Source organism: Manacus candei, unplaced genomic scaffold (assembly GCF_025592945.1).
Source record: "Manacus candei isolate 608988 ecotype Guabito, Panama unplaced genomic scaffold, ASM2559294v1 h1tg000025l, whole genome shotgun sequence".
NCBI classification, from domain to species: domain Eukaryota; kingdom Metazoa; phylum Chordata; class Aves; order Passeriformes; family Pipridae; genus Manacus; species Manacus candei.
The window spans coordinates 11,604,265-11,631,186 of record NW_026138073.1 but is presented as its reverse complement, the minus strand read 5'-3'; the positions used below and the strand labels follow the sequence as shown (position 1 = coordinate 11,631,186).

General features: G+C 44.0%; 1 protein-coding gene across 5 annotated transcripts in view; it reads left to right on the top strand.

Moving 5' to 3' along the window:
• Positions 1 to 26,922, top strand: part of MGLL (monoglyceride lipase) — a 106,373-nt gene that overhangs the window by 66,885 nt on the left and 12,566 nt on the right. For all 5 annotated transcript variants that reach the window (XM_051788932.1, XM_051788934.1, XM_051788933.1 and 2 more), the window contains 2 exons: positions 22,953 to 23,089; positions 24,604 to 24,714. In XM_051788932.1, the coding sequence (XP_051644892.1) occupies positions 22,953 to 23,089; positions 24,604 to 24,714 (248 nt within the window). The remainder of the gene's footprint in view (positions 1 to 22,952; positions 23,090 to 24,603; positions 24,715 to 26,922) is intronic.

The window sequence follows — 26,922 nt, the reverse complement described above, 5'->3', positions numbered from 1 at the left end:
CTCAGCTCTGATGAGGAACCAGCCTGAATGTGTGCAAGGCTGTGATAACACAGCAATACCCCCTCAGCTAGTAGGTTGGGGCGACGCTGGGCCATGTACACTTATTGTCCCTGCTTCTTCTGGCTGGCTTGAAGGTCTCCATTCTTTGCTCCATGATGTGACATAGATATGCTCATATAACAATATTTGAAGCAACAAACCTAGAAAAAAATGACAAAACTCTGTATTTATCACATGGTTTTGATACAGAGAATGCCTCTTCTGTTGGTGGGGAAGGGTGTTTGGTGCGCAGGTTCCTGTCAGGCATGTTTTCTGCTGTGTAATTATTTGCTCTCTTTTTTCCTTGAATATCTTTTTCACTAGAGAAGCGTAAATATTTCGTAGGGTTTCTTGTTTTGGTTTTTGTTTTGATTTTTGTTGGGTTTTTTTTTTTAATGTACTGATGTTGCTGGATTAATTAGTTTAATTAATTAGTACAAATCTGGTTGCTCAGGCCGATTGTCAACTTCGTTCTCCCTGTCAGACCTACAGTTTTCTTTTTAAATTCCTTTTGGTTTTCCTCATCAGCAGAGAGGAGAAGGTGAAGAGGAACCTGAAAGCAGAACAATGGGAACACAGTTGTGTTACACAAAGAGCTGATTTAACTAAGCCTTGATTCACTGTAAATTAGAAAGACAATTAACATCTTTTAGGCTCTGTAACATAATCTTTGCACATAAAGAGGTAAGCACGGAGGATAAAATTTGTTTGATGGAATGCAAGTTACAGTCTGAGCTGGATGGCAGAGAGAGCTGAAGGACACAAACACCTCCATTGCCAAAACTGCTTCAGTCAGAAGCAGTTTATAGCTTTTCTCCACACTTTTATCTATCAAATCACTTCAACAGTGTGTTCCCCCTTTGTGTCCTGTCATTTGGGTATCTGTGGGTAATATTAATTATTCCATTGTGTTAGCACAATAGTAGCTGTCTGTTCTCCATCTCATACAGTGGCTCTTGGTCATATGAGTTCAGTGTAGATTTCCTGACCTGGACATTTATTCTGGTTCTGATATTCTCATGGATAAAATTCCCAGTACAGGCGCATTATCCATGAGGTCATTAATGCAGTTCCACAGTGTGGCTAGCATGATTTCCCAAATGAGTTGGGAAGTTACTAGGGCTGTAATATGCGTGACTTGACTGATTTATATTGTGTCTATCCTTCAGTCAAAAGAAGGAAAAATAATTTCCATTTTTATTGCTGAGTCTGTAGGAGCTTACACAGCAGCTCTAAATCTTGCCAAAGGCTGCTCTACATCAGTGTTTCCTCTTATTCAAGGCTTCAGCAAAAAGGTTGGTACTTCACAGAGTATAACACTATTCACCCCAATTTGTGTCTTAGTACCTTATTGCCCAGTAGAAGGTATCACTGACTCAGTTCTCTTGGTATGTCAAGATTTGAACATTTACTCTTTGGGCTATTTCATTGTAATCACAAGACTGCTGGACCTCATAGATATGTATTAGAAATTTTCTGTGGTAATCACAGAAATTGAATTCCAGAAGACCTCTTAACCTTACCTTACATCTGACATTATTAAATGGCTTTGGTTTATATCAATCCCATGAAAGAGGAAAATAGAATTTCTGTGTAATACAGCATTTTTTTCTGTGGTCTCTTATATGGTGCTTTTAACAGGCAGATAACCATTTCCCATGATTTCTGGGATTGCTTGGTATGCAGCCTCATGAAGACAGAGTTAAGGCTGCCGGGTCAGGTACCTTTCTGCAAGTTCAGATATTTTGAAATGACACCTCCTTTTTCAATTTTGTTTCTATATTGCTGTTATTTTATTACGGCAAGATTCTGATGACAGAAAAAAGAGACAGACAAACACATGGTTATTGGCAGTCGATTTAGGAAAGCTCTCTTAGAAGAGAATACCTGTGGGGATTCATCAAACTGGAGTGATATTGTAATTCTTCAGTCAGCTGCCAATTGCAGCTCCTTTAGCTATAATGCAGTATTTTTAGGGATCTGTAAAGCTGAGAGCCAAGAAAAACAAGAATAAAGGATAGAGAATGTGGCTTTGTTTTCTCATACCAAACATTTTCACTTGGTAAAGCACATGATGTTCCAGCTATCCTCTTCTCTCTTCCTATAACATCTCATTTGCTGAGATCTAATGGTCTATGGTTGCATTTGCATGGCCAGAGCCCAGAACAATCACAACTTAACCTTCAAAAGCCCTAGTGTCAACTAACAGCAGTCAAAAATGCATTACCAAGATGCAGGAGCCACAAAAATGTGTTTACTTTTTTCTTACACTTTTTAACAGTAGTTGAAAGTAGCCCTCTTTTTCACTTGGAGTTGCTGGTGCTTCTTAACAGGTATTGTGGCTGTGTTATGTGAAGATGAGGAAGGAGAAATACTTAGCCCTAACCTGGCAGCAATCCCTAGCCACTAGACTCACTTCCAACCTCCTGCTTTCTCCAGGCAGAATAAACCCTCTACCTGTCCTGGTACATGGAGACCTCTGACTCTTTGACCCTCTTTGAAGCTGTTGAATTTCCCACTTTCGAGTTGTGTTTAATGTCAGATCAAAGCAGAGGGAAAGGTTGCAGCTCTTACAGCTTATTCACATTCCTTAGATGTTTGTAACTGAAGTTCAGCTTGCTTTGGCAGCCCCGCTGGTGCCTTGTGTGTGGTGAGCATTTCTGATGGGCTAGCAGGTCCCTCTCAGACACCCACTGCTGCTCGTGCTCTCCAGTAATTTTCTCACTGCTTCCTCTGTTTAAAGAAGGATTTATTTCCAAAATGTAGAAAATAGCTGGAGTGGAGATTTTTAAACACATCAAATATTAGCTGCTTTTGTTTTGTTTTTTTTTTTTTCCAAGTGATTACTGTGTTGTTCTTGCAACTGTTAAAAGACCATTTTGTTGATGAGAACAGAAGGCTTTTATTTATTCATAGCACTGAGAAGGATTGATCTACACAGAGAGGTTAAAAACGACTAAGCATGGTCAAATGTGAGAGGAAAATGACCAAGAAGGATGTCAGCATTAATAAGAACAAGAATTAAAGTAGCACTGTAAGTGTGAAGTCAGAGCTCATGCGCATCAGCATGAGGGAATGTTCTGGACAGCAGCGCTCCCTGATGTTATGATAGGGCAGGCTTTAGGGCCATCTCCAGGGATAGAGTCAGGAAAGCCTTGGCAAGCATTATTTGCAGCTGGTTTGCTCACAGAGCAGCACAACTGCTCCTTGGTGGCTGGGTGTGGGCCTGCTTACCCACCACAGCAATCTGTTCTTCCTGATTCCTCCAGCGGAGCCTACTGCACTTGAGCAGGAAAGGTTTAAACTGCTTTTCTGCAGAACCATAGGAAAGAATGGCACTCACTGTTTCATTTCTTTGGACAGGAGGTATACAGTGGGTTGTGGGCATTTTTAATTACTTTTTTCCAGATGAGGGCTCCTGGCCTTCAGTGTGATACATGAACACTGCTGGGAAATAGAATCTTCCATGTGCACTACTGGACATAACCATGGGTATGGACACATCAGCATTTGCAGGAGTGCAAAATGATTGGTCTCCCCATGAATACTGTTCTCATGCATGTCCCCCACAGCAGGAAGATCCTCACACAGGACTGGGATTTACTTGCACACGAAGTTACACTGCCTGAACCCTACTAGCAGCCATGCTCAGAGCAGTTGGGCTTCTGCTGTTGCACTCATCCTTGGACAGATGCTCTTCTTGGGTAGGAAAGAGAATATAGCACTAGCTATAGTGTACCTGTGTTAGTGCATCCTCTTCCAGGTTTTTCCTGAAGGGATGAGAGTTGTTCTCCCAGGAGAAATTCATAGTGCTTCGCAGCCCTGTGCAAAAATAAAAGTCCTGAACCTACTGTCCTGAACCTGAGGTCCTGTGGTAGGGTAGCATGGCTGGCAGGCAGTGAGACTGCAGTCATGCCAAAGCAGAGTGTTTCACAGACTGTGAGGGCAGAAGGAGAGTCAGAGCCCAGCTGTCAGTTTGAGTTTCCCTCTCTCCCTATGCATAAAACCCCACTCTTAAAGAGTCAGGGAAACATTTAATGTTTTTACTAATGGTTTGAATCTGAAGACTTGCAACTTGTTTGTATTTGTCAGATGAGGACTGCTGCAGCAGTGAGAATTGCCAAGCAAAGAAGAAAATTCTTCAGAGTTTCAGATTAAATTTTGCAAGTGCATTCCCTGTGGAGAAATTAGACCTTTTGTCTTCAAATTATCTCGACTTGTCTGTCTGTCAGTCCTTTATGATAATTGATTTGGAGTGGAGAGAGAGCTGCTAAGGGGTGATTAACCTGTTGCACCATGATGCAAGTGTACGGACATAAATCTTTGTTCATATAGCTCTGAAAACTGGTAGATTGAAAAGTCATGACAGAGTAAAACCAGCGAGAATATAAGGGAACACTTAAATGATTCCTTGACCCTTGATCAGTGTTGAGTTTCATATGGACCTGTGAGCCCTGCCTGGAATTCATCTATTCTCCTGTTTTAACCTGGGGAACACTGAATCTTAAACACAGCTGTGGCATCAGAAGCAAGCAGTGATGTGGGCAGAGATGGAAACTGAGGTGATACACCAGAGGACAGTCACCCTGGTCTGCCCCACCTCTCCTGTTCTCTCTTGTAAGCATCTGCTATAGGTTCCTCTCACCATGATCCCAAAGGAGACGGCTCTTTGTCCTGGCTGGCAGAGCACTGCCACTGCCTTTTATCCCTGTTTTGACTCCATGTTCAGTAGGGTCCCAAACATTTCCTTGCCTTTCCTTCTCCAGATATTGAACAAAGGTAGCAGTCAGGCTTATCTGCCTTCCAGGGAGTGGTAAGGAACGCTCAGCATGTACAGGGCACACAGGAGGTGAAACCACAGCACGCAATTGCAGGGTGAGAGTTCAGATACTGCAGTACACCATGTAATTCCTTAGGCAGTGAGACAACTGTGAGAACTTGAAGCAAAGTCATCCTATAAAACAAATAGTTAGGGAGTAAACTTAGTTCTGCCTTCCTTCTCTAATTCTGCTTCGGTTTTGAGGATTCTCACGTAAAGAGATGACCCAGGAGATCAGCCTGCTCACCACCGACGAGCTCCAGTCAAAGTGAAACCAGTTGTTTCCCACCTCCAGCTCCTCTGCAGTGCCTTGTAGCACCAGATCTCAGACGGCTTGCTGAGAAAACCAGGTCGCTCAGTTTTAGCCTCTTGGAAATTATAGGCAAAATGATTCCTACTGCTAAGATGCAACTTTCCCCATGTATTGGACAAGCTCTTGAACACAGTCTTTTGACTGGATGGTGTATTTTCCCTTGCTTTCTCCTAGATGGTGGTGGTTGTGAGATGGTACCTCCCAGAGGGACCACAGCTCATGTAGGAAAAAGTGCTCTGGATACACCTCCTATAACATAATGATGCTGAAATGTGCCTGTAATTGTATCATAATACAGTGAGTATACCAAAGGGAATATCCTGTGGCATAACAGGCAGTTGTAAGCACTTTGAGATGGGTTTTATTAAACGGAGGTTTGCACACTATTATTTTTATTTTTGAGAAGCTCATTACAGACTTCCACAGCCTGGTCCTGCTCTGGTGAAGCAATTTCAGCAGTGAATGTGTCACTTTAGCGCTCACCCTTCATTCACACTGGGATCACACGGTCCTGAACCTCTGTGTGCACCCCATGGCATCTTTCAGGGCAGTCAGCACTGTTTCCGTTTGAGAGGAGCAACTACACAACAGAAAGAAACTGGGTAAAAAGCAAATACCTGCAGTGCCTCATGCTCTAGAGGAGGCCACAAGCTGGGACTTAGAAATGCAAGCACAGCCTTTATTTTGTTTGTCATTTGAAGGCAGATGAAACAATGCTCTCGAGCCAGGAAGCAGTTAGACCACAGCAAACTAAAAATAAAGAGACAGTGAGGCTCGACACAGCTGATGTGTCTGACAGAGCACGTATATGCTGCAGTGGAGTATTTTGCTTAAAATGTTTGGGTTAGGAAAGGCTCAGGGGATATTCAGAGTTGTTTCCTCTCTACTCCAACAGGGGATGAGACTTTGTTTGTTTCGTGGACTTCCCAAGAATAATACTGGAGCCATGCTTATGTAAAAGTAAGGAAAACCTGGTCCTGCACCTATCTTTTAGGCAAGGGAGTTTGGAAATTGTGAGGACTTGGATACACCTTTAGCACAGACGCTAGAAGCAAGAGCACCTGAAATCAGACGTGTAGTGTCATCTGCTGTATACTAATAAAATATGCCTACCACACCCAGGCTGCTCAAAGCAATCTATTTGTTTATGTGACCAATTATTATTCTTAAGTCAGATTTAATTGAGGTACGTAAGACAGGCAGGTAAGTTCTGTGCTGTAACCCAGAGCTGGATGCAGGCATTGTTGGGATGGGGGAAAGACAGTGCAGATGCTCCTTCATCACTGCCCCTGTATGTGGACATCACTAGATGATAATGTTGGGCTGCAGTAGAGATTGCAAAAGAATGGTTATGGTTTCCTCAGTTCTCCCAATTACTCTGCTCCTCCCAGCTGCTCAACCATTTCCTCACTGCTGTAGATCCACCCTGTAACAATAGGTTATTGAATAAACAGCAACATTGTCATCCAGCTGAACAGGACCTTTGGCTTGGGTCCTGGCTGAACTGAGCTCACTTGTCATGCAGCAGAGCTATGGTGTGAGCTTTGAAGAAAGAGGAGCTGGGACTCCCTGTATCCCAGTCATGCCCCATCCACTTTCTGGCACAAGCCATTCTCTTTCCTCATTCCATCAGGTGATGAGAAGGTGTTAGAGAGCCAGCTCCCCTGGCTTTGCTGCAAGCCCATTTCATGAGGGAATCCCTTTCGGGGCACGCTGGGCTCTGAGGGTCTGGCTTTTTACTCTGAAAGAAATGGGCTGTGCAATCCGCCCCAGTTCCCCTAATTATTCACTGCTTACTAATGAGCAGGGGGAGAAATGTCAGTGGGTCATTCCATGAGATAGTGCATCTTCTCAGCAGCTGCTTCTTGAACAAAGCCTCGCTGTTGGCCTTCACACAAGGAGGCGTGAGGCTGGAACAACAGTCCCCAGTGAGAGCGGGCACGGCGGCAGAAGGAACAGAGTGCTCCCTTTTGAGCACAGTGGCTGAACGTGGGGCTGTCAGCTCTGGCCACTGTCCAGACCGTGCTCCTCGACCTGTCACTGTTAACTGTTAACAGACAGACTGCATGACAGAGGAAAGTCATGTCATTCATTCAGCAAACTTAAAAGGCTTCTTTCTTCCCATAAGGCTTGAGCCCTTCTGGCTCCCCTTCTGCAATTCTGCCTCCCAGATGAGAGATACCCTCTGCGATAATGAGGAGTGGGCCACTGAATTCGTGTGTGGTGCTGATAATGTTGGGGCTAAGTGATAGGCATTTTGGATGAGTGGTCATGATAATCAAGAATAAAACATCCTTTATTTGGACGAAAGGTTCACTTTGGTGAATAAGAGAAACTGAAGGGGAAATAGCCCTGACTGAACTCAGCTCAGTTTGTTTTACAACCTGTCGTTTTGCTTCTGTGCAATTGTAATCTGTACTCCCTCTTTACCTATTTAAATTAATCCCCAACACAAGGGTCAAATTCTGCTTTCACAGCTGCTCAGGTAAACCCAGGATAACCTTGTCACCGTGTCAGAAAGCAGGTTCAATCAGGTTCAACTTGCAACCGCATTTCCTATTAGTGAAGGAGGGTTGGCAACCTCATGTAATGTTTTCAACAGCTTACTTGCTCCTCCATAACCAGCTTTGCAGGCTGTAGGCGTATGTCTGCGTGCAAGATGGTTGAGGGTGGAAGGACAAGGACCAGATGGTTATTAGAGCAAAGACTGAGAGAACAGATCCTTTCATGTTGCTCGCTATGTCTGTTCTCTGGGGCTACTGGATGGACATCAAACTTGTTTCATACTTTGTTCCTTTGCTGACTTCCACGACAGGACACTAGTTCATGTCATCAAGGACTTTGGCCCCAAGAAACATTAGAGGAATCTGTGCTCTTTAAGGAAAAAAATAATAAATCAGTGTTGCATATATTATCAGTGAACCTTTTTCATTTATGGTGTGGGTGATGGGATGAAGGACACTTTCAGTCAGTTTAGAGGGCAGAAATTAAGAGTGTGCTGGAAGGCTGCTATTCATGGGGACCCTGACACGCTGAAGAAGAGGACTGGCAGGGACCTTGTGAAGTTTCAACAAAGGCGCTTGTGAAGTTCTGCATCTGTGGTGGAGTAACCCCATTCAGCACTAAAGGCTGGGCACTGAATGAATGGAAAGCAGCTTTGCAGAAAAGGACCTGGGGATCCTTGCAGACAAGTTGAACTTGGGTCAACAGTGTGACCTTCTGGGGAAGAAGGCCATCACATACTGAGCTGTATTGGAAAGATTATAGCCAGCAACCAAAGAGAAGTGATTATTCTCTTCCATTCAGCGTTTTGGAAACCACATCTGAAACGCTGGGTCCAATTTGCTCCCCAGTGAAAGGAAAACATTGACATACTGGAGCAAGGCCAGAGGAGGGCTGTCAAAACAATTAGGGTACTGAAGAACAAGATGTACAAGGAGAGGTTGATAAAACTGGGCTTATTTAGCCTTAGAAGAGAAAGCTAAGAGGGGATCTTACTGCTGTAAGTCCCCAGTGGGAGCATGTGGAGACAGCAGAGCCAGATTCATCTTGGAGGAGCCCAGTGATGGAATGGGAGGGAACTGACACAAGTCACAGCATGAGAAATCCCAATTATGTACAAGAAGAATGTTTTCACCATGAGGGCTGTCAAATGTTGGAGCAGGACCCAGTGAGATGGGGACACCCTAGCCTTGGGAATATTTAAAACCCTACTCACAAAGCCCTGAAAAACCTGACTGAATGAAGTAGGGGCTTGAATTAGATAATCACTGTATGTGTCCCAGCATCAGTTATTCTTTATGAGCTAAAGAGCATCCTAGCAGCTGCTACTTGGGATGTTGCTTCCAAAAATGAAGCACAGAAGATTTTGAAATGGGTGAAGAAATGACCCTCTTAAATGCAGACTTTAATGGTACCTACAGTTAGGAACAGCTTCATCTTCAGGGAGATACTTTTTGATGGTTTTGCACAATGAGAAAAAGGAAGCATGTTTATTTTCACCTTTACAGGGACAATTTTTCCATAGCAACAGCATTTCATTAATATGACTAGCATTCCTATTGTTTGTCAGACATGTCTAATTTGGATGAGGTTGTTTTTGATGCTAATTACTGATGATTCCTCACCTATAAATGTATCTTCATGCAGATGTGGAGTTCGTCATCGTATTGAGTTACAAATGACTGTTTCAATTTACTGAACACCATTTGAAAAGTAAAGAAAAAATTACTCAGTGTATATAACCAAGTTTGGTTGCCAGCAAACACTGTTCCAGATGAGCAGGCTGTTCCAGGTTCTTGCTCCTCTGACTCTTAGAAGCTCCTCACACGTATTCCTGCCTACACTGGGGTCTTTTTGGTCTCACACATTGTCTGTGGAGCCTGGGAGGCATTAATATTGACATCTTTCACTTGTCTGCTACACATCCCTTGGACCTTTCCTGGTTCTGCCTCTCCTTCCCCCTTTGAGGCATCATCTGATTCATACTGAGGGTCAGATGCCCCCAGCTTTGCCTCTCACTCTTTCAGGGACGATGCCAGTGTGTACATACCCAGCTCAGCACTGCAGCTTCTCTTTCACTTCAGAATGCCTTTAACTTAAATCCATGTTTATAATGTGATTCTTACGTGGTTTGGGGATTTATTTCTTAGTTACTCAAGCCTTAATTGCTTCTGTGCCTCTACAAGCACATGCTTGCATCCTCTGAAGGCAGTACCTAAATGTCACTAACTTCAGTGGGGCCAGGAATTGACTCAGGTTTTAAGGTTATTTTTCCTATTTTAGTAAAAGCTAACCTATCCTGGACTATTACTTCAGAGAAGAAAACATAATTTGAGCTGATAAAGGGGTGTACCGGGAATTAAGAATCATGGTTGGTGATTTGGGAAAATTATTTCAGAATTTTAGGAAATTAATCTTGATAATTTAAAGCCTCTGGCAGTGTGATCCTCTTCACTTCTGAGCCCATTAGTAAAGTAAAGCAGAACATCTGGTTAGCCTCTGGTTCATTCTCTAACCCAGATGAGATTCTCTAGCATTCCAGTAACATTCCTTTTAGCCTTGAGCATCTTCTTTCTTTATAATAACAAAATGAGGATTGCAAAAGGTCTCACAAAACCTAAGGCCATCTGGAAGAAGTCTTACCTGAAGGTGTATGTGAAGCCTGCTTTGAAGTCTCCTGTGCATTCTGGCTGTCAGAGATCCAGTCACAGTGGGGGTATTTAAGTTTCATAATGCACTAAGACATCAAATGAGAACTCATCAGCCCATTTCTGTGAGCCACAGCCAGTCCTCAGATGGTAGCATGTCCTGGTCTGTGGCAGCTGTGGCCATTTTAGTGACCTAAATGAGAAAAGCTCTTTTGCTTATATTTCTGAAGACTTCCCTGAATTTCACATAGATTTGTTCTGGCCTATGGTCTGTTATGTTTCAACAGAGCAGCAGTTTTAGCCATAGATAACTTTTGCAGGTAGTCCTTCCATTAGTCCTACGATGGATCCTGTATGATTCAAATCAGGATGTGACTCATTCTGTATCACAGTAGCAAACTATGCAAGAAGGTCTTTGGAAACCCCCACTTGGGTCTGCCCCAGGGGTGTCTTGGATCTCAGAAAAAACACCTCACCTCAGTATATCTCAGGTCAGTCATGGCAAAATCGGAACATGATGCCAACCCACTTCCAGAGAGCTTGCAGATGAAAAGCCCTGAGCTCCAAGAATGCAAAACCATTACTGTGAATGGCTTTTCACAGGCTGAAAGGAAGATTCAGCCAGTGAAGAGAGCAGCTTAGAATAAATCTCACCAATATTTAAAGGGATGAAGCAGCAGAAAAAAAAAGGTTAAATTGCAACTATATAGTGTTTTCTTATGTCCAAATGCTAAGTGTGTGCTTTCAGAGCTGCTGAGGAATGGGGCTGTGGATGGAAAACAAACAATCACATGTCAGGTAATTACAAACCACTTGACTAGTTTGGTATAGTTACATGTCCTTTGGCTGAATTTGTCTTTGGGATTGCACCTGGAAACTTGACCACTTCACCAACAATGCAGAAATGTTATTCTGTGCCAGCCATTCTAAGTTGTTCTAAGCTTGTGCTTTACTCCACCCTTCATCAGTATTAATGCATGAATAGGAGTAACTGGTTTTAACCACAAGGTGAGATTTCCCAGAGCATTGAAACTGATGCCACAGAGCCTGTCCTGTGGCACTCAAGGGTTAATTTCTCTGAAGATGCCGTGTGCAGATTCAGTTCACAGAGAGAGCTGCTGTACCCACAGCATCGCTAATGCTGGGATTTATTCAGGGCTTGGCAGTACTCTCCAATCTGAGAATCCTTGTTTAGATTCAAAAATAAAATCTAAAAAAAAAAGTGCTGAATTGTAGATGGTACAAAGACTAATGCTATCAACCCAGATTCCTTAAAATTGACATTCTCCATGCTGCATTTATTTTCTGGTTCTGAATTTACCAGAGACAAAGCCTGCTGGCAGATCCTGGCAGCTTGTCTAATGCTATGGAGCAGGCAACCTGACCCGTCCTGGTGCCAAGTTCATGCTCAGCTCAGCAGAGGGCTGGGGGAAGGGAGAGGAGGCTGGGAGCTCTCTTTATGTGAGACTGCCTGGTACCACCTGTCATTTTGACTACAGTCCCAGGCCTTTGCATGAACCTTGCACCTATGCTGCCCAGATTTTGAAGAGAGCTCTCTCTGAGCTGCAGATATGCCCTTGCTGGCCGATTGTGTAGTAGCTCTCATAGCCCAGAAGCAACATACAGATCTGTAACCTTCAGCAGCTCAACACTTGTATCTGTATGTTGTTTACTGAACTGCAGACCTGCCAACCAGTATTCACTGTCTACTGTCACCCAGTCATGATTTGAAATGAGTGATGGAGCACAGAAAGCAATAACCTGCCTATTGGATCCTGGCTCATTTGGTAAATATATAAGTAGTGAGGAGAATTTCAGAGTTGCACAGGGGAGAGTTACAGAGAAAACGGTATCAAGTGAGAAAAAGCAGCTGAAACAATAACTCTGAAATCAATCTCTACCAAGAAAGGACAACAGCTTTGCTGCAAGACGAATTTAGGAGAGCTATTTTCTGCCCTGCCACTTCCCCGTGACTTCCCCCAAGCACCATCTAAATGCCACCCAGCCATGAGCCAACTGGCAGCCGTGGGACTATGCTCTGGCACCCTGGGCAGGACTGACCCACCCAGGAATGCTTCCTGCCACACTTGGTTAATCAGGAGGTTTTTTCCTTAACTGTGTTGCTCCCAAGCAGGTTTGGTAGGGTTTGAGTGAGCTATAGCTCTGTGCGGATGTACCCTGTTAAAAAAAAAACAAACAAACTGAAATTAAAAAAAGCCTGTCCTTATTTCAAATAATCCACCTGCTGCACACCCATTGAGCTTGTGCAAAGTGTGTATAAAAAGCTATTGGCTCTAGGAGAGTGGTATTTCCTTCATGCCTTGTCAGAAACAGGGACAAATCCTGTCTAATGAGGGTGGCACTGCCATGTGGGAATGCGAAGGAGTGAAGCAAAAAGCGAAAATCTCTTTAACTCTGTGGGAAAGCTCCCTTTGGACAGGCTTATTGAGAACTGGAAGTACAACCCACGGGGAAAGCTGACCCCGAAGGCAGGAGCTTAGGAGCTCAGGTTTGTTAACTGCCTTTTGGCAGATTAGTTGGTAAAACACCTTACTGGTATCCTAGAACACAAGTCCCTCTTTTTAGAAACATTATTATTATTCATTTGCCAGTTACTTTAAAAAAATTATATAACCAAAAAATCTGTGCCAAGATTGTTTTGGAATAGAGAAATGCTGCTCTCCTGCGCCAAGAATCTCACAGACTAAACAGAACCCACTGGGAGCCCTTGCACTATATGGGAACTTGTGTTTATTTTAACATGTAAATAAATTGGATGAAAAATGGGTCTTCTGAATTCTTTTTTTTTTTGTTGTTGTTGTTGATGTGGGTTCCCAGTGGGTGGTCTGCATGGAGGGGAACCTTTTGAAGATAGCTTGAAAGGAAGTTGCTTCCGTCCCCCAAGACATTCGTCAGCAGCATGGAGGGAGTTCTTACATGATCCAGCTTTCATCTTCTTTCCTTCGTGATGCCTAATCCACTGTTAGCAGGGAAGAATTAGGTCTGTCTTCCACAACATGAATTGATTCAATTGTTTTCTCAAGCATAAAAGTATTCAAGGCAGACGTGTGGATTTTGCAATGTAAGTAGCTGGGTTGATGCTGCGGCAGCGTGCCGGGCACGGCTCCCTGCTCAGCCATCCAGAGGTGGGTCATTAACTTGCAGTGCTGTTTGGAGGGGAACAATCAGGAGGGTTGTGCAAACTCTCAGGCAGGGCAAATGAAACCATCTTTAAGCAAATAGAAGAGCAAGAAGTGAATGGGCTTTGTTAAGGAAAAAAAAATGGAAATGTTTTCTAGTTAAACAAGCTGTCATTTAGGACTTAAAAGCATGTGTGTGTTGGAGAGCCAGCCCACATGCCAGCCTGCTTTGGAATAAATGGGCAGGGAAGGGGAAGGGGAGTGTGCAGTTCCACTCCAGCACTGGCTTTTTCATTGAAAATCCTGACATTTGGAATTGGTGCCCCAGCTGTTTTAAAGCTGTAACTTGGATCAGAAAGTTAATGCAAGTGGACTTTCATCCTTGTTTTCAGCTAGGAAAAAATAAAGTTTGCACCCTTTTTTTTTGAATTTATGATACTAAGACAAGAGAAGGAAATTTCGTATGGTTTTAAAGCTAAATTAAAATAACAGGGAGATTGTCCTTGTCTGCTTGCCTCTTCCACTGAAGGTGAAACTCTAGCAACCATTAGTGGTATCTTAAGTCATATGTGGAGAGCAGAAAAGAGGCCCTTCTCCGTTCTTAGCAGATCAGCAGCATATAGGTCAAATGAACTAGTGGGACCCTGGATTAACTCCAGCAAAGTCCATGCATTTTTTTCTGAAGTATCTGGGCATTGATACTGCTTCCTATGTCACACCAGAATAAGTCTTTGAAGACCAACTCTGTTGCTAAATAAAGTCCTTTCAATGATACTTCAGAAAATTATCTGTTCCTCTTGAAAGAGGGCAAAATCTTAGTGCAACACTGCAAGAATAACAGTTAAAAATTATAGAGCCTTTTAAAAATTATTATAGGACCTTAAATAAAATCACTTAGTGCCTGATTAGTTAGTGTCTCTGACTCCTTAGAGGCACAGTGAGTTGTGCCTTGCTGGTTATATATCTTACATTTATATTGTGTATAATATCTCTTTTCCGTGGGAAAAGAGATTAGACAGGAATCATTTCATCCATCAGTAAAAGAAACTCTTTTGCAGAGGAACTCAACAGCTGCTCAACCATCTAAACTGGCTTTGTGCTGCATTATCAAACCACAGATCCCAGTAGCCTGGTAGAGAAGGGCATTCCTGCCAGCTGTCTTCTGTTTTAATATTCTTGAGGGCTGGCTGAGGTGGCATTGCAGAAGGGCCTGAGGAAGAAAGTGGAATACTGTTGTCCATGTGCTTTGTGGAAAAGGAGGTGGGCTCCATATTCCTCTTTCGTGGGCCTTAGCTTCACCAGCCATGCCATAGCATCTTCCTGATTTTGAGGTAGGAAAGACAAAGCTGCCCTACTGCAGGCAGTGTGGGAAGTGACTGTGGTATGTTGCAGGTTTTCCTACTGCTTTGATCCCCTTCATTACACAACATCCCAGGGGACACTTACGTTTCCAGTCTGGCCACGGTGCCTGCTGTTTGTAAATGCAGCTCATTATTTTGCAACAGAAACACTCAAATGGGTTTTTTCAGCATATTTTCATGATGTTCCAGGAAGACTTTTAAGGAACTGCAATTCAGAGCCAAATTCAGCAACAGCATAAGAAATGGGCAAGACTTCTAAAGCCAAAAGAACCCTGTTTGTATCCATTAGAGAAGAATTGGTGCTTAACATTGACAGAAACAGTTTGCCTTGTTGGACAGAATTAACAGCTGCTCTGATATGTACCAGGGCATTTTGTTTGTCATCTCTGGAGTACAGAAAAAATTTTACATGGCTTCAGCAAGATGACTGGTTCTCTGCACCCCAGCAATAAGGCACAAATCATTTTAGTATGGAAAATTGCGTGTTTCTTTTTTTTTTCTAACCAAGACAACAAACAATATTTCTCTGTGTGCCCTGTTCTAAAAATATCTCAGCTCTGCAAATGTGTCTCTGATGTGGGAGGAGACGGCTTTCAATTTGCTGCACTCTTTATATGAGGCAAGTGAATAAAAACTACCCAGCAAATGCTGAAAGGAAAATGATTTTCCTAACCTTGAGGAGAAAGAGGGAGGCTGATGGACTTGTGCCTTCAGGACAAGACTCCCTTTTGGTAGGAGAGGCAGAATCCACTCGTAGTTCTTAGTTACACGCTTCATACATAAAACACTAAGTGTGGAGAGATAATACTCTTGAGTATCATATCTAGTGGTTGTACAATATGCACATGGTCATGGAAAGCCCAGCATTCTCACTGCACTTGTACGGGTGGTGCAAAAGAAGGGATGCTGAGAACTACCCAGACAGAGAAGAGAAGTCAAAAGTCACCAAGGATAAGCATATGTTGAGCTGTATTTCAGATCCTTGAAGAACATAAAAATGGAATCAGTGGCGAGAAGGAATCTTCTTCTTTTAGTTCCTGATGTTTCCCATCTGATGTGAAAGTGGTCCTCCTGGAAAAGCCTTAGACTGTAGGCTTGTGTCAGACTGCTTGCTCTTGTGAAAACCAGAGCTATCAGAAGAGGGAGAGAGAGATGATGCACAGCTAAGGTTCAGTCAGGTGGACATTGAGACACTCACCTCCAAGGTTCAGCTACCAAGTAAGCACAGCAGCTGGCCTAGATGGCAGCCTGACTGGAGAAAAGGTAGCACGGCAAATCCTAGGACAGCTTACCCTGCTTTCTCCTAGTTCAGGTGTCTGTCCTGCCTCTGCTCTCCACCTGCAGCAAAATGAAGAGTAGGTACAGATGGAGGGCAGACACTTCAGTGCCCTCTGTGCATCAGACTCAGGTTTGGTTGAGGAATGGAAAAAAATTGAGTAAATACAACCATAACAGGCTCCCTCGCTGTGATAAGTCTGTTTTGAGGGCAAGAAAGCTGCTTTGTTGGGCAGGAATCTGCAGGATGATCTCCGAGGTGCTTCCTGTGTGTATTTGTTCTGCCAGTGGAACATTTGCTTTACTTGACTTTTCCAGATGTTGATTGTCCTGCTTTGAAGCTTCTTCCTGTTGTTTTAGTTGTTTGTGTGTCTGAATGGTGGATTCGATGTACTGCTTGTTAAACAAATAATTAAACATTGAGAGCTTTGAAATCCAGTATGTTTAATTAATGAGCTTTGCTCACTTGATGAAAAGGATCTGTAGTTGATTCATTACAAAACAAGTATAGTTTTTTCAGTAGTGAACTGCTATGACAATTTCAAGTGTTTACTAGTTCATTAATTTTTTTTTCATTAAACCTTAAAAAAACACCCAAGCAGAAAATCAAGGCTTCACACAAAATTTGCTATGTAACCTGTTATTAGTGTCGTCTTGTGTATTGTCTCCCCCACATTCTCCATCTATGTGCTTTCTCCCATCCCCTCCTCTGCAAAACCATGCTGCCTTACACTCTGGAATTAGAGTTAATTAATATTTTTAGATCTTGCTGTACTTTGGACCGAGGTCTGTGGTTATGCCCTGTGGTGCTGGGTGCTGTACAAGTGTAAAATAAAGCAGACCTTGCTCAGAGGAGTTTCAGTAGAGCTCATAAATACAGGCATCAGCCACAATGCCTTGTGACACCATTTCATTGACTGCTGCAGTGGCTTCCAAAACCGAAACATTCTGGAAAACTGTATCTGCTGCATCTTGTGCTTTAAGGTTTACCTCCAACTCTGAATGCATTTTGGAAAAAGGCAGAGAGGAAAGCAGAGGCAGACAAGGGTCTCTGTCTCACAGTCTATGGAATTTGGGTATTAAAATGTGCTGCTGAAATGGTCCCTTCCCATAGCAGCAGGATCTCAGGGTAGGTTGAGGTCCCCACCTGAGCAACTGTCACAAGCTCGGGAAGATTGTGGGAGAGGGATTAAGTTGGCACTTTACACCTTGTGCACCAGAAGAGCCATCCAAATTTCTGTCACTAGCATCTCCCTCCCACGGGCTCCAGACCCAGTATTGCTCCTCTGTGTGGGCCACCTGCAGAGGGAAAGCATCTATGAGAACTTTTAATTATGTAGGTTTTTTCCTTAACCCAGATAGTTGAGCAGCAGGGAGGACATACTGTTCTCATGTCTCTCACCAGCAGCATCACTTGTGGTGGGGTGAGAGTAAAAAAGGGTGAGGTGGGCTCACCTTCCTGCATGTTGCAGTGTCCAAACACCAGTGAGAAGTTCATCCCGTCTCAAATTTGGGGCAGAAAAGAGGCAGATGACTTCAGGAATAAAACGAATCTTTCAGAAAGCTCATAAATACATAATACTAACCTTAATACCCTCTTTTCCAAAAGCCATTTATGCATTTGTTTCAAATGGAACTGTCAGACTCCAACAAGCTTATTGAGCAGGAGGCAGTGAAGGAAGATGGTCTTCAGCCTGAGCTTGGATGTGGGCTCTAACAAAAACCCTTCCTTTGCACACCCCTGTCCATGCTGTAATGTGCTACTGCCCACTGCTGCTGCAGTGCCAGTGCTAAAGCACTAAAATTACCTTTTCTGGCCTCCAACAGCTCCTTTGGGAATGGAATCACACCCATGCTCCAGCTTATTAAATCAGACACTGCCTTGCCAATGGCCCCCTCTGCCATAATTAAGATGTGTCTTTCCAGTGTGGGATTCTGCAGTACCAGAGAGGCTCCTCATCTGTGTCTGTGAATCATCGACTTCGCAGTGGTGGCAATTCTGACCTTTAACTGCTGAAAACTCTGGTGCTCCTGTGTTAGTACCATTGCAATTTAAAGCATATTTATGCTGAGGGAGTCATAAGCCTGGAGTGCCTGACCTTACTCCTAACTCTCCTTGTTCTGGTTCTCTCACTCCAAAATCTTGGAATTACGCATCTAGAGAGGAAAAGAAACAGATAGTGTGATGGATCCTGAGGCAGGAGGCAAGTCCTGCATCCCTCCTGATTGTTTCTACCATCAGTTGGCTAGGGAGAGCATTTCACCCCATTGATGGTGTCCTCACTACGATAAAAATGGATCCAAACCATCCCCCTTCTCCCAAAGCTGGAAACATCAAAATATGTGAAAAGCCAAGATCCAAATTCTGCCTGAAGAATTACTGCTCCCCAGGCAGATTTCCCCTGTCCTGTCTCTTTGTTTTATAGCTTTTCCATAATAAATAGGGAGCAAAGGCTGAAAAAACAACACAGCCTATAATTTCTGCTTTCCCATGACTGTGAGCTTTAAGGAATGTCACTGAAATTGGTAAATTTACAGCAGCATAGCTGAACTCAGCATTTGACCCTGCATCACCTCATCTTCTACAGCAAAGGTCTGAGGAGCAATTCAGTTCTCACCTGGGTCAAGCTCTGCCTTTGTCAGGAGGGTTGGGCACTTGGAAAGAGAGAGGAATATGTATAGTGTGTGGCTCATGTAAAAGTTAATGTTTAGAACACAAATAGTGCAGGTGTCTGAGCGTGGACAAGATGTGCTGCTGCACTCATCCATCCTCGCAGTACCTTTGAGGGCTGGGTGCTGATGCACCCTATGGTGTGCAGGGACAGGCACTGCCAGGCTCTCCTCTTTGCTGTTGGTCTTGCTTAGTACATTTAAGGACAGGTTTCTTCAGCTGTGATGTGCCCCAACAGCCCCAGCAGAAAAGCATCGTGCTAGTGGAGATCCAGCACAGCTCTCCTCATCAGACTGAGTCTGCCCAGCAAGCCCAGAGTTGGGCTGGTTATTTCTTCAGGCAGTTCCTTTTTGGCTTTTACTGAAGGGAAGGGAGTGTCAGGTTGGACTGTGCTTTTTATTTACGTGTTTTTCAGCATATCTCCAATCTGACCAGGATGTAACATTTTTTTAGGCATGTGAGCCAATGTCAGATGAATAATGTGGCTGCTTGGGAGTGGTTTTCAAAAGGAACCCCCAGAGCATGAGAGAATGTGAGATTTGAGGAATGGAGAGCCTTGTAGAAGTACACATTTGCAGGGCCACAGAATCTGTTTCAAAGGCAGAGTCATATCTACATGGTTATAACGCACTCCCTGGAGCCCTCACACCCTCAAATATTCCATTGCTGAACTCTCAGCTTTGTCTTCCTGCGCAGCCAGTCAGTATTATTCCCTCCAGATACATGTGTAACTTTGGAGGATCTATAATCATAGGTGAAATCATGCTCTGAAGTCATGCTTTCTGACAGGACTGACTGATCACGAGTTGCTGTTCTTGACTCTCTGGTGACAGCGCTACAATCTGAGCAAACTCATGCAGAAAATAAAGAGGGAAGAATTGAATAGCTATGACATATTGGTCTAGATCATCACAGCTCTTATTGAGACTTCATTTGAGCAAAGTATGTTGGTTTTGATGTGTTTGGTTGGAAACGGATGCCTAGACCTCCTAATTCTAGATTTGCCATTTGAAAATATGTGTTTTGGATTCTTATTTTTAAAGGAAAGGGTGCCCACAATTAGCTCAGTCCTCGGAACCTGAAATGGTCAGTCACTGGGCCACTGCACCTGCTCAGTCCTAGCAGTGAACCACACAAGCTGCATGGGAAGCCAGATAGATATGAAAACCTCTAACAGTTTTTGAACACTGAGGGTGCCATGTGGATGTGCACCATCAGTCACAACTCTGTACAGATGAGCATCTTGTGGTTATAACCTCACATTGCCCTGTTGAAACGCAGGGGCCCCTGGGGGAGTGCTGTGATGAGGAACTCATGGAGCTGTGATTCTTGTGACACTTCTCTGTTGTCTCTCTTGGTGTAGTGTCTCTTGGGTGTAGAGCAGCCTCTGGTTAGTTCCAGCTCCTGGGTGAATGTGATTCCCCTCCTCTTGCACCCACTGTTTTGCCACTGGCACTGTGGAACCACTACATCAGGTTCGTTCCAGCAAAACCCAAAGCAAATAGCTTTACATCAAAGATGAACCTGACCTTTCAATCTTAATAGCTCCAAAGGCAAAAGGTCAAAGAAAAACATTCTTGACTGTATTGATGTTTGGTTGTGAAAAGTCTTTCAATCTAATAGAAGAGGTCTTAGTTCCCTACCCTGAAGCTTTCTTGGCTGGGGGATTCAAACTTGCAATAAACTCATTCTCTGGTGGAATAAATTCGATTTCTTGGAGGGGAAGAGAGAAAAATAATAAAATAAAAGAACGTGACCTAGCAATGCCAGCCAGCTAACATTGCACAAGGGACAGGGATAGTATCAAAGTGAAGACTTGCATGGCCTTCCTTTCCCATACGTGCAGACAGACTGCTGCTCAGGCATGGTTCTGTGCCATCTGAGTGGGGGTTCATTAAGTTTTAACAAAAAAACCCAAACTCCGCAGAAATTCAATGAGAAGCTTGTCACAGCATTGCACAGGTATTTCTTGGACTCCACAGTCATTATTCTCACTGTTATGAGCTGTGTCACTGTGGTGTGGTAGGACCAGGGGAAATTCTCCACACTGAGGACCAAGGAGGCTTTCAAAAACTGTCTCTCTCTCATTCAAAAATAGACCAAATCCTCACAGTTCCACAACAGGGAGTCATGGCCCATATACAGACCTGGCCACAGGGGATTGCTGTCTCTGCTTGCTCAGCTGGAGAGGAGAGACTAGAAGCAAGTTGAAGCAGGACTGGAAAAAAAAGAAGTTGAAATGCAGAGCTCTGCTAAGAGAAAACAGTCCTTCTGGACTGTTCAACTCATGTTAACCTGTTACATTTGAAGTTAAATAATAGGCAGATAACACATTTGAGGGCCATAAAGTGAATGAACTGGATATGTATAAAAGTTGTAAAAAGCTTACTTTCCATCTGTAATAAAAATCAGTTTAAAATTAATAGATCCACTAGCCACACACATGGTTTTACTTCTGTAGATTATCACAACTTGCATTTTAATTTGCTCATCAATTTGTTCCTGGTCACTGAGCCATGGAGGATGCTTGCTGTACCATATTTTGGCAGTGCATGGAGTATGTGCATGGAAAGCAGAACCAGTAATATGCTATTTATAACTGACCAGCATGACATGTATGGGTTTCTCTGGCAAGGCAGCATGGCTGATTGCAGCCTTCACTGCCAGAAGATCCAGCCATGGAGACCACCTAGCAGGACAAAAGAACAAGTTTGGGGGTTCGGTTTTTCCTAGACAGAGTGAATTTAGTCCAGCTTTTTATTAGAAGTTCTGCCTAATTTGCAAGGTGATCTTTTTGAATGGCTTACAAGAAAATTGAGACATCCTGATTTCTGGTATGACCATTGGCAACAGATGTAACTACCTTTGTGGCTGGGCCAGCAATGCTTTTCTTTGCTGGTCACTGGAAGGGGAACCATCCAGCATGTAAACAATTATCAGGCACTTCACATTCTTTGACTAGTCATTGCCCCTTTGTGCCTTGGTGCCCACTGGAGAAAGTCTAGAGAAACACACAGCAGGAGGGAGATGTTGTTTGAGACTCCCTATACCCTATCCTATTTTTGGGATGTTTTCCCCTTCACAGTTTTTCTTAAAAACGTACATGGAACAGAAACAAGCTAGGAGGCTGTTTTAAAGGATTAATCCTATTTGTAATAGACAATTACATGCTTGTATGGTCAGGTAAACATGCAAACTAATTTCCCAAGGTGGTATTCATTTCAAGCCTTTGCAAGCTCAAAATTGCCTGGGGCTGTGTTGGTGGCGATGCTGACTCCACCTCTGCCAGGGATGCCGCTGTTCCCATGGCAACTCACCATCTCCCATTTTAATATTCCCCTTCCCTTTGATCAGACAAGACAATTCCCAGATACAGAGTGAGGGAACAATGTCCAGGTGCAGTACAGTTTGCATTAACACTTGTTTAGGAGGAGGATGCCACTGGATAATTACCCACTGTTGCAGCCTCCACCACTTGGCCTCCTCTGTTGACCCCTCACCTTGTACAGGGGAGGTTTCCAGCCCACCCAGTGCTCCAGGGTACCATGAGAAAAAGCAGGACTTTGGAAGCTCATGCACACCCAGGCCCTGGAAGAGGCAGTGTCCATGGCTCATTAGGTTTATAGTGACCATATCACCTCTTCAGAATTTTTCTGTTTCTTGCCAAGACTCTACATAGCAGTTACAGCTGTGTAGAGTGAACCACCAGATCCATACGACCCCTGAGGCAAAACCCAGTTTTCCAGGATGCAGTAACCGGAGGGAACAAGGGAAAATGCACCACTACGACCCACAATTTCTACAGCGTAGCAAGACAGCCTCTCTGCTCTCTTCACCCTGATGCTGAAGGCTGCAAGAAATAGATCAGTACTCTTAGTTTTGAAGAGCAGATAGAAATACAGAGGAATAGAAGACCAAATTTAAGGTCCCTTCCGACTCCTTAATGTTTTGTGATTCTATGATTTATTTTTTTTAAATCAGATTATAGACAGTATGGCACTTGTTAAACAGCTCTATGCAGCTTCCTCTCTATTTCTGCAGCACTCTTTCTGTTGAGAGCTGACTGCAGGAGAAGGTCAAGTTAGGACAGCAACAGTACAACAGGTTTATTTCTGCTAGGTCCTTTCTTGATTGCAACCACTGCTTTGAAGGACTTAGATGTGTGCTCTCCTTTTCCCCTGCAGTTGGCCATGGGCAGAGTGAAGGTGATCGGATGGTTGTCTCAGATTTCCACGTCTTCATCAGGGACAGCTTGCAGCACATTGACCTCATGAAGAAAGAGCACCCTGACCTGCCTGTTCTCATTCTGGGGCACTCCATGGTAAGCACCATCCAGTACCCCTCCCAGCATCCAGGACACATGCTGTGGTACTCATGTGGATGGCAGGAAATAATTCATTCCACAGCAGGAAAACAAAACTACAGGGAATGTTCCCTTTCACTTCATTTACTGACTGATTTGCCAGCATGCCATTATCCTGAGATCTACCATGAGTGTAGTTAGTCCTTAACTTTTCTACCCCCATCATGGCCCTAATCAGTGCCATTTGCTACAGCAGGCCTGTTTTTTAATAGGACCATTCATTCCCATCAGGTACATGCTAAGTCTCACCAGCTCCCTACAGCATCGGGCTTCCCCTTTCGTTTTAACCAGTAACCAGGAGGTTAAGCCCTCCAAAGCTTTGAGAGCAGCATGGGGATGAAGCATGAAAATACCTTGTAGCCTCATTCTGTTAAACAACTTAACAGGAAAATGTACCAAGGATTAGGGCTACAAAAACAAAGGCACTGATTTGGTGAACAGATCTGAAGCCTGATTCTGACAGCACTGGCCAAATCCCTTTATTCAAGCTAGCAGTACTCCCACTGATGTCGTTGATCTGTTCTCCCTGACTTCCCCAAGGAGAAGAAAATGAAAAAGTACTTTGGGATTCAGCCCATGCTCAGATAAACAAGTGTTCTTGCATAAGAAGGCATGGCATGCTCTGAAGGGCTCGCCAGGCTCCAAAGCCGCTGTAACAAGGAGCTAATTTCCCAGTGAGGTCTTTGAGATGCTTCTCGCTGCTGCTCCATTTAACAAGCCCCTGGTTCTCCAGCAGTGTGGAAGTTCACCAGATATTTCCCTTGGCAACTAATCCTCTGCAAACTTTCCCGAGCAAGCCCTCCAGATCCCTTCGGTCCCCACCCCTCACCATCAGCCCCTGTCCTCACGTGGGACGGCTCAGCCTGGCTGGTGTTCGGCTCTGCACCATGGGCTGTGTGTTGGCTGTCAGGCCCTGGGCACAGCACTGTGGGGCCAGAGGGGCTAGGGACTCTGAGGAGGAGACTATTTAATTCCCATTAATTAGTGAAGATTTCCACATGCCAGTGGTAGCATTGCTGTTGCCCAGGTTACCAGTGCCTGGCACGGAGCGAGCCCGGCTTCACGGCATCTTCCCGATGCAGCACTGGTCTGTCACGCTGAGAGAGCCTCAACTTATTTTTCAAGTCCTACCTGAACTACCACTTCAGACACTTTCTTCTTACTTCTTAGTCCTTTTAAGTGAGGAGGACACAAGAAATCCCAGGGAGCTGATGGACATTTTATGGAGAGTTGAGTTTGGTGTGATGTGAGGGTTTATAGCATGAGAACAGAAACCAGGTCTCTTCTCCCCCACAAAAACCAGACACTTCTGGTACTCCTACTCCTCTGGCTTTACTCACTGACCACACTGCACTCTCAGTGGGGTAGAAATGACTGCTTGCTTGGACTAAACCCCTTCATATAACAGGATTACCATAAAAACAAGATGTTGGCACCTGTATTAAGCTGTGGGCTGTTATTTTGCATTGCAGGGGGGAGCCATCTCCATTCTGACAGCTAGTGAGCGACCCAGTGAGTTTTCAGGCATGCTGTTAATCTCTCCTTTAGTGGTAGCCAGCCCAGAAGTCGCCACTCCCATCAAGGTAAGAGCAAACCCATGTTGCCCCTGGTCACCTTGCTCTTCTGCAGAAGGAAATGTGTTAAAACATCTGGCCTTGAAACGCAAAACCCTTCTGGAGTCTGTGCCAGCCAGTACTTCTCTTCTAAGTGCCTCCCCCACAGTCTCACCTACTTTTCAGAGGGGAAGTGAATGCTGACCTGTCCAGAAGAACTTATTTAATCAAGAGTCAGGTAATGATGGTACCTTGGAAGGTGGTAGCAGACTGTGCCTTCTTCACCTCACCCTGTGCCAGCCCACACAGTGCTGTCCTTTCCCTTCCTCTCCCACAGCTTTCTTCCTGACTCATGCAGAGTCTGGTGTAGTTGCAACACAGGCTGCTGGCTAAGTAAGGTCAGGGTTATTTTTGGCATTTGGGGGTAGACCGATTTCTAAACAGAACTAGAGCTCTTGAGTCCCAGGCATCCTTCATGAGCCTCAAAGGAGGCTTCCAGGTAAAGCATCACTCCCCAGCTGCACCCCATTTGGCTTGGTACCATAACTGGTTCTTGTCAAGACTATCTCCTTTGGTTTGCATTTAGGCTTTGTTCCCGTCCCGTTTACATCTGCCTTCCAGAGCAATTTCTGATTCACATTTGCACTGCCCTGTTTGCCCTTCCCAAGGGAGGCTCTGCAAGGCAACTGAGCCTCAGCTTTCTCCTCCTTTCTGCATTTTTAAAAGAATAAATAACAATCCTAAAAGAAGCTGGAAGCAAAGGGAAGGAGCAGCTAAGCCAGCAGGAAGGACAAAACATCTCATTCCCACAGGACGTGTTCCTTTATCCTTTCTCCTTAGACTCTTCTCCTGGGACTAGCTTTTTGTTTTAATCTACTTCTAAGCTATTTCTCCTTTTTATTATTTCTGAGAGGAAGAGACCAGATTACCTCACCTTTCAGTATAATCCTGTCCTACCTTCTGCTGTAGCTAAAGACATCTACTGACTTCACAAGTCGATACAAGCACCAAAGGGTGCTTTCTAATCACCTCTCTCTTCCACTGAAGGAAATACATTAAGACCTCTAGCCTTAAAATGCAAATCCTGCTGAGATCTGCACCACCTGGATGCCAGTCAGTATTTTCATTCTAAGTGCTTTTCCCACAGTCCCACCTATTTTTCAGGGGGGAAGTGAATCCTGAAGTTATCTAATCCAGGTAAACTATTTCAAATAAGAGTCAGCACAGAAGTCTGCTTTTAGAAGACTGGTTACTGATTCTCCACAGGTGACACTACACCTGACTCAACATAAGGGTCCCATGAGCACCAGTACCCCTACTTCTTCTTACTTTGGAATGGGAAAAAATCCCATGAGTCTGAATTTGAGAGACAGTTAGCCTTCTCTTTCTGACTGAGTCAAGGAAAATAGGGAAACATTTTCCTTCTTCTAGAGCTATATCTTTTTCTCGATGCTAAACCCTTTCTGAAAAAAAAAAAAAAGACTCGCCAGTTCTGTGGGAACTAGCATTACTGTAGTCTGGTTTGTTGCAAATCTGTACCAGATCGTTGCTTTATTTCAGTGTAGGAAATAAATGCAATGAAGCATTATTTATGTAGGAAATCCTACTCTCTAACTGAAGTATTTTGGACGTGTTTATACGGTCTCTTTCCTAGAGACTCTCTTACATACAGTATTCCAAGAGCACAGTAAGTTTCTTTCCCTTTCAAATCTATTGTTACATCTCAAAACTGATAAAAAAATAATTATTCCTGAAATAGCTCTGCTCTGTCAAATTCAGTTGAATTCAGTCCTGGAGCTGAAAAAGAATTTACGACAGGAAGGACTGAAAACAGGCAGAGTATTCTTCCATAAGTCACGTTTTCCCATAATGCTGTGTGGTTTTTTTCCTCTGAGAGTCAAAAAACATTTCATGGTGGTTGTTCTTCTGAGGCACAAAGGCTTGGGTTTTCCCTTGGAACTGGTATGACTTCTCGGCCCTGGGCCATTTCCCAAGGACCATTGCATTCATCCCTTTGCTGGGGAAGTTTCCAGCTGAGCAAGAATTTACCTTGTCCTGAACAAACGAGGGCTCAAGGCAACAATAACAGCAAGCCAGACTACACACTGAGTCCTTCAGTCCCTCTTAGAAATACCTTCCCTCGCTGCTGAACTAGCCCTGGCAGCAGCAGAAGCACAGTGTGTTTGCAGGAATTTCACAATTTCATCAGTGCCCTATAAATCCTGTGTCCTGATGGAA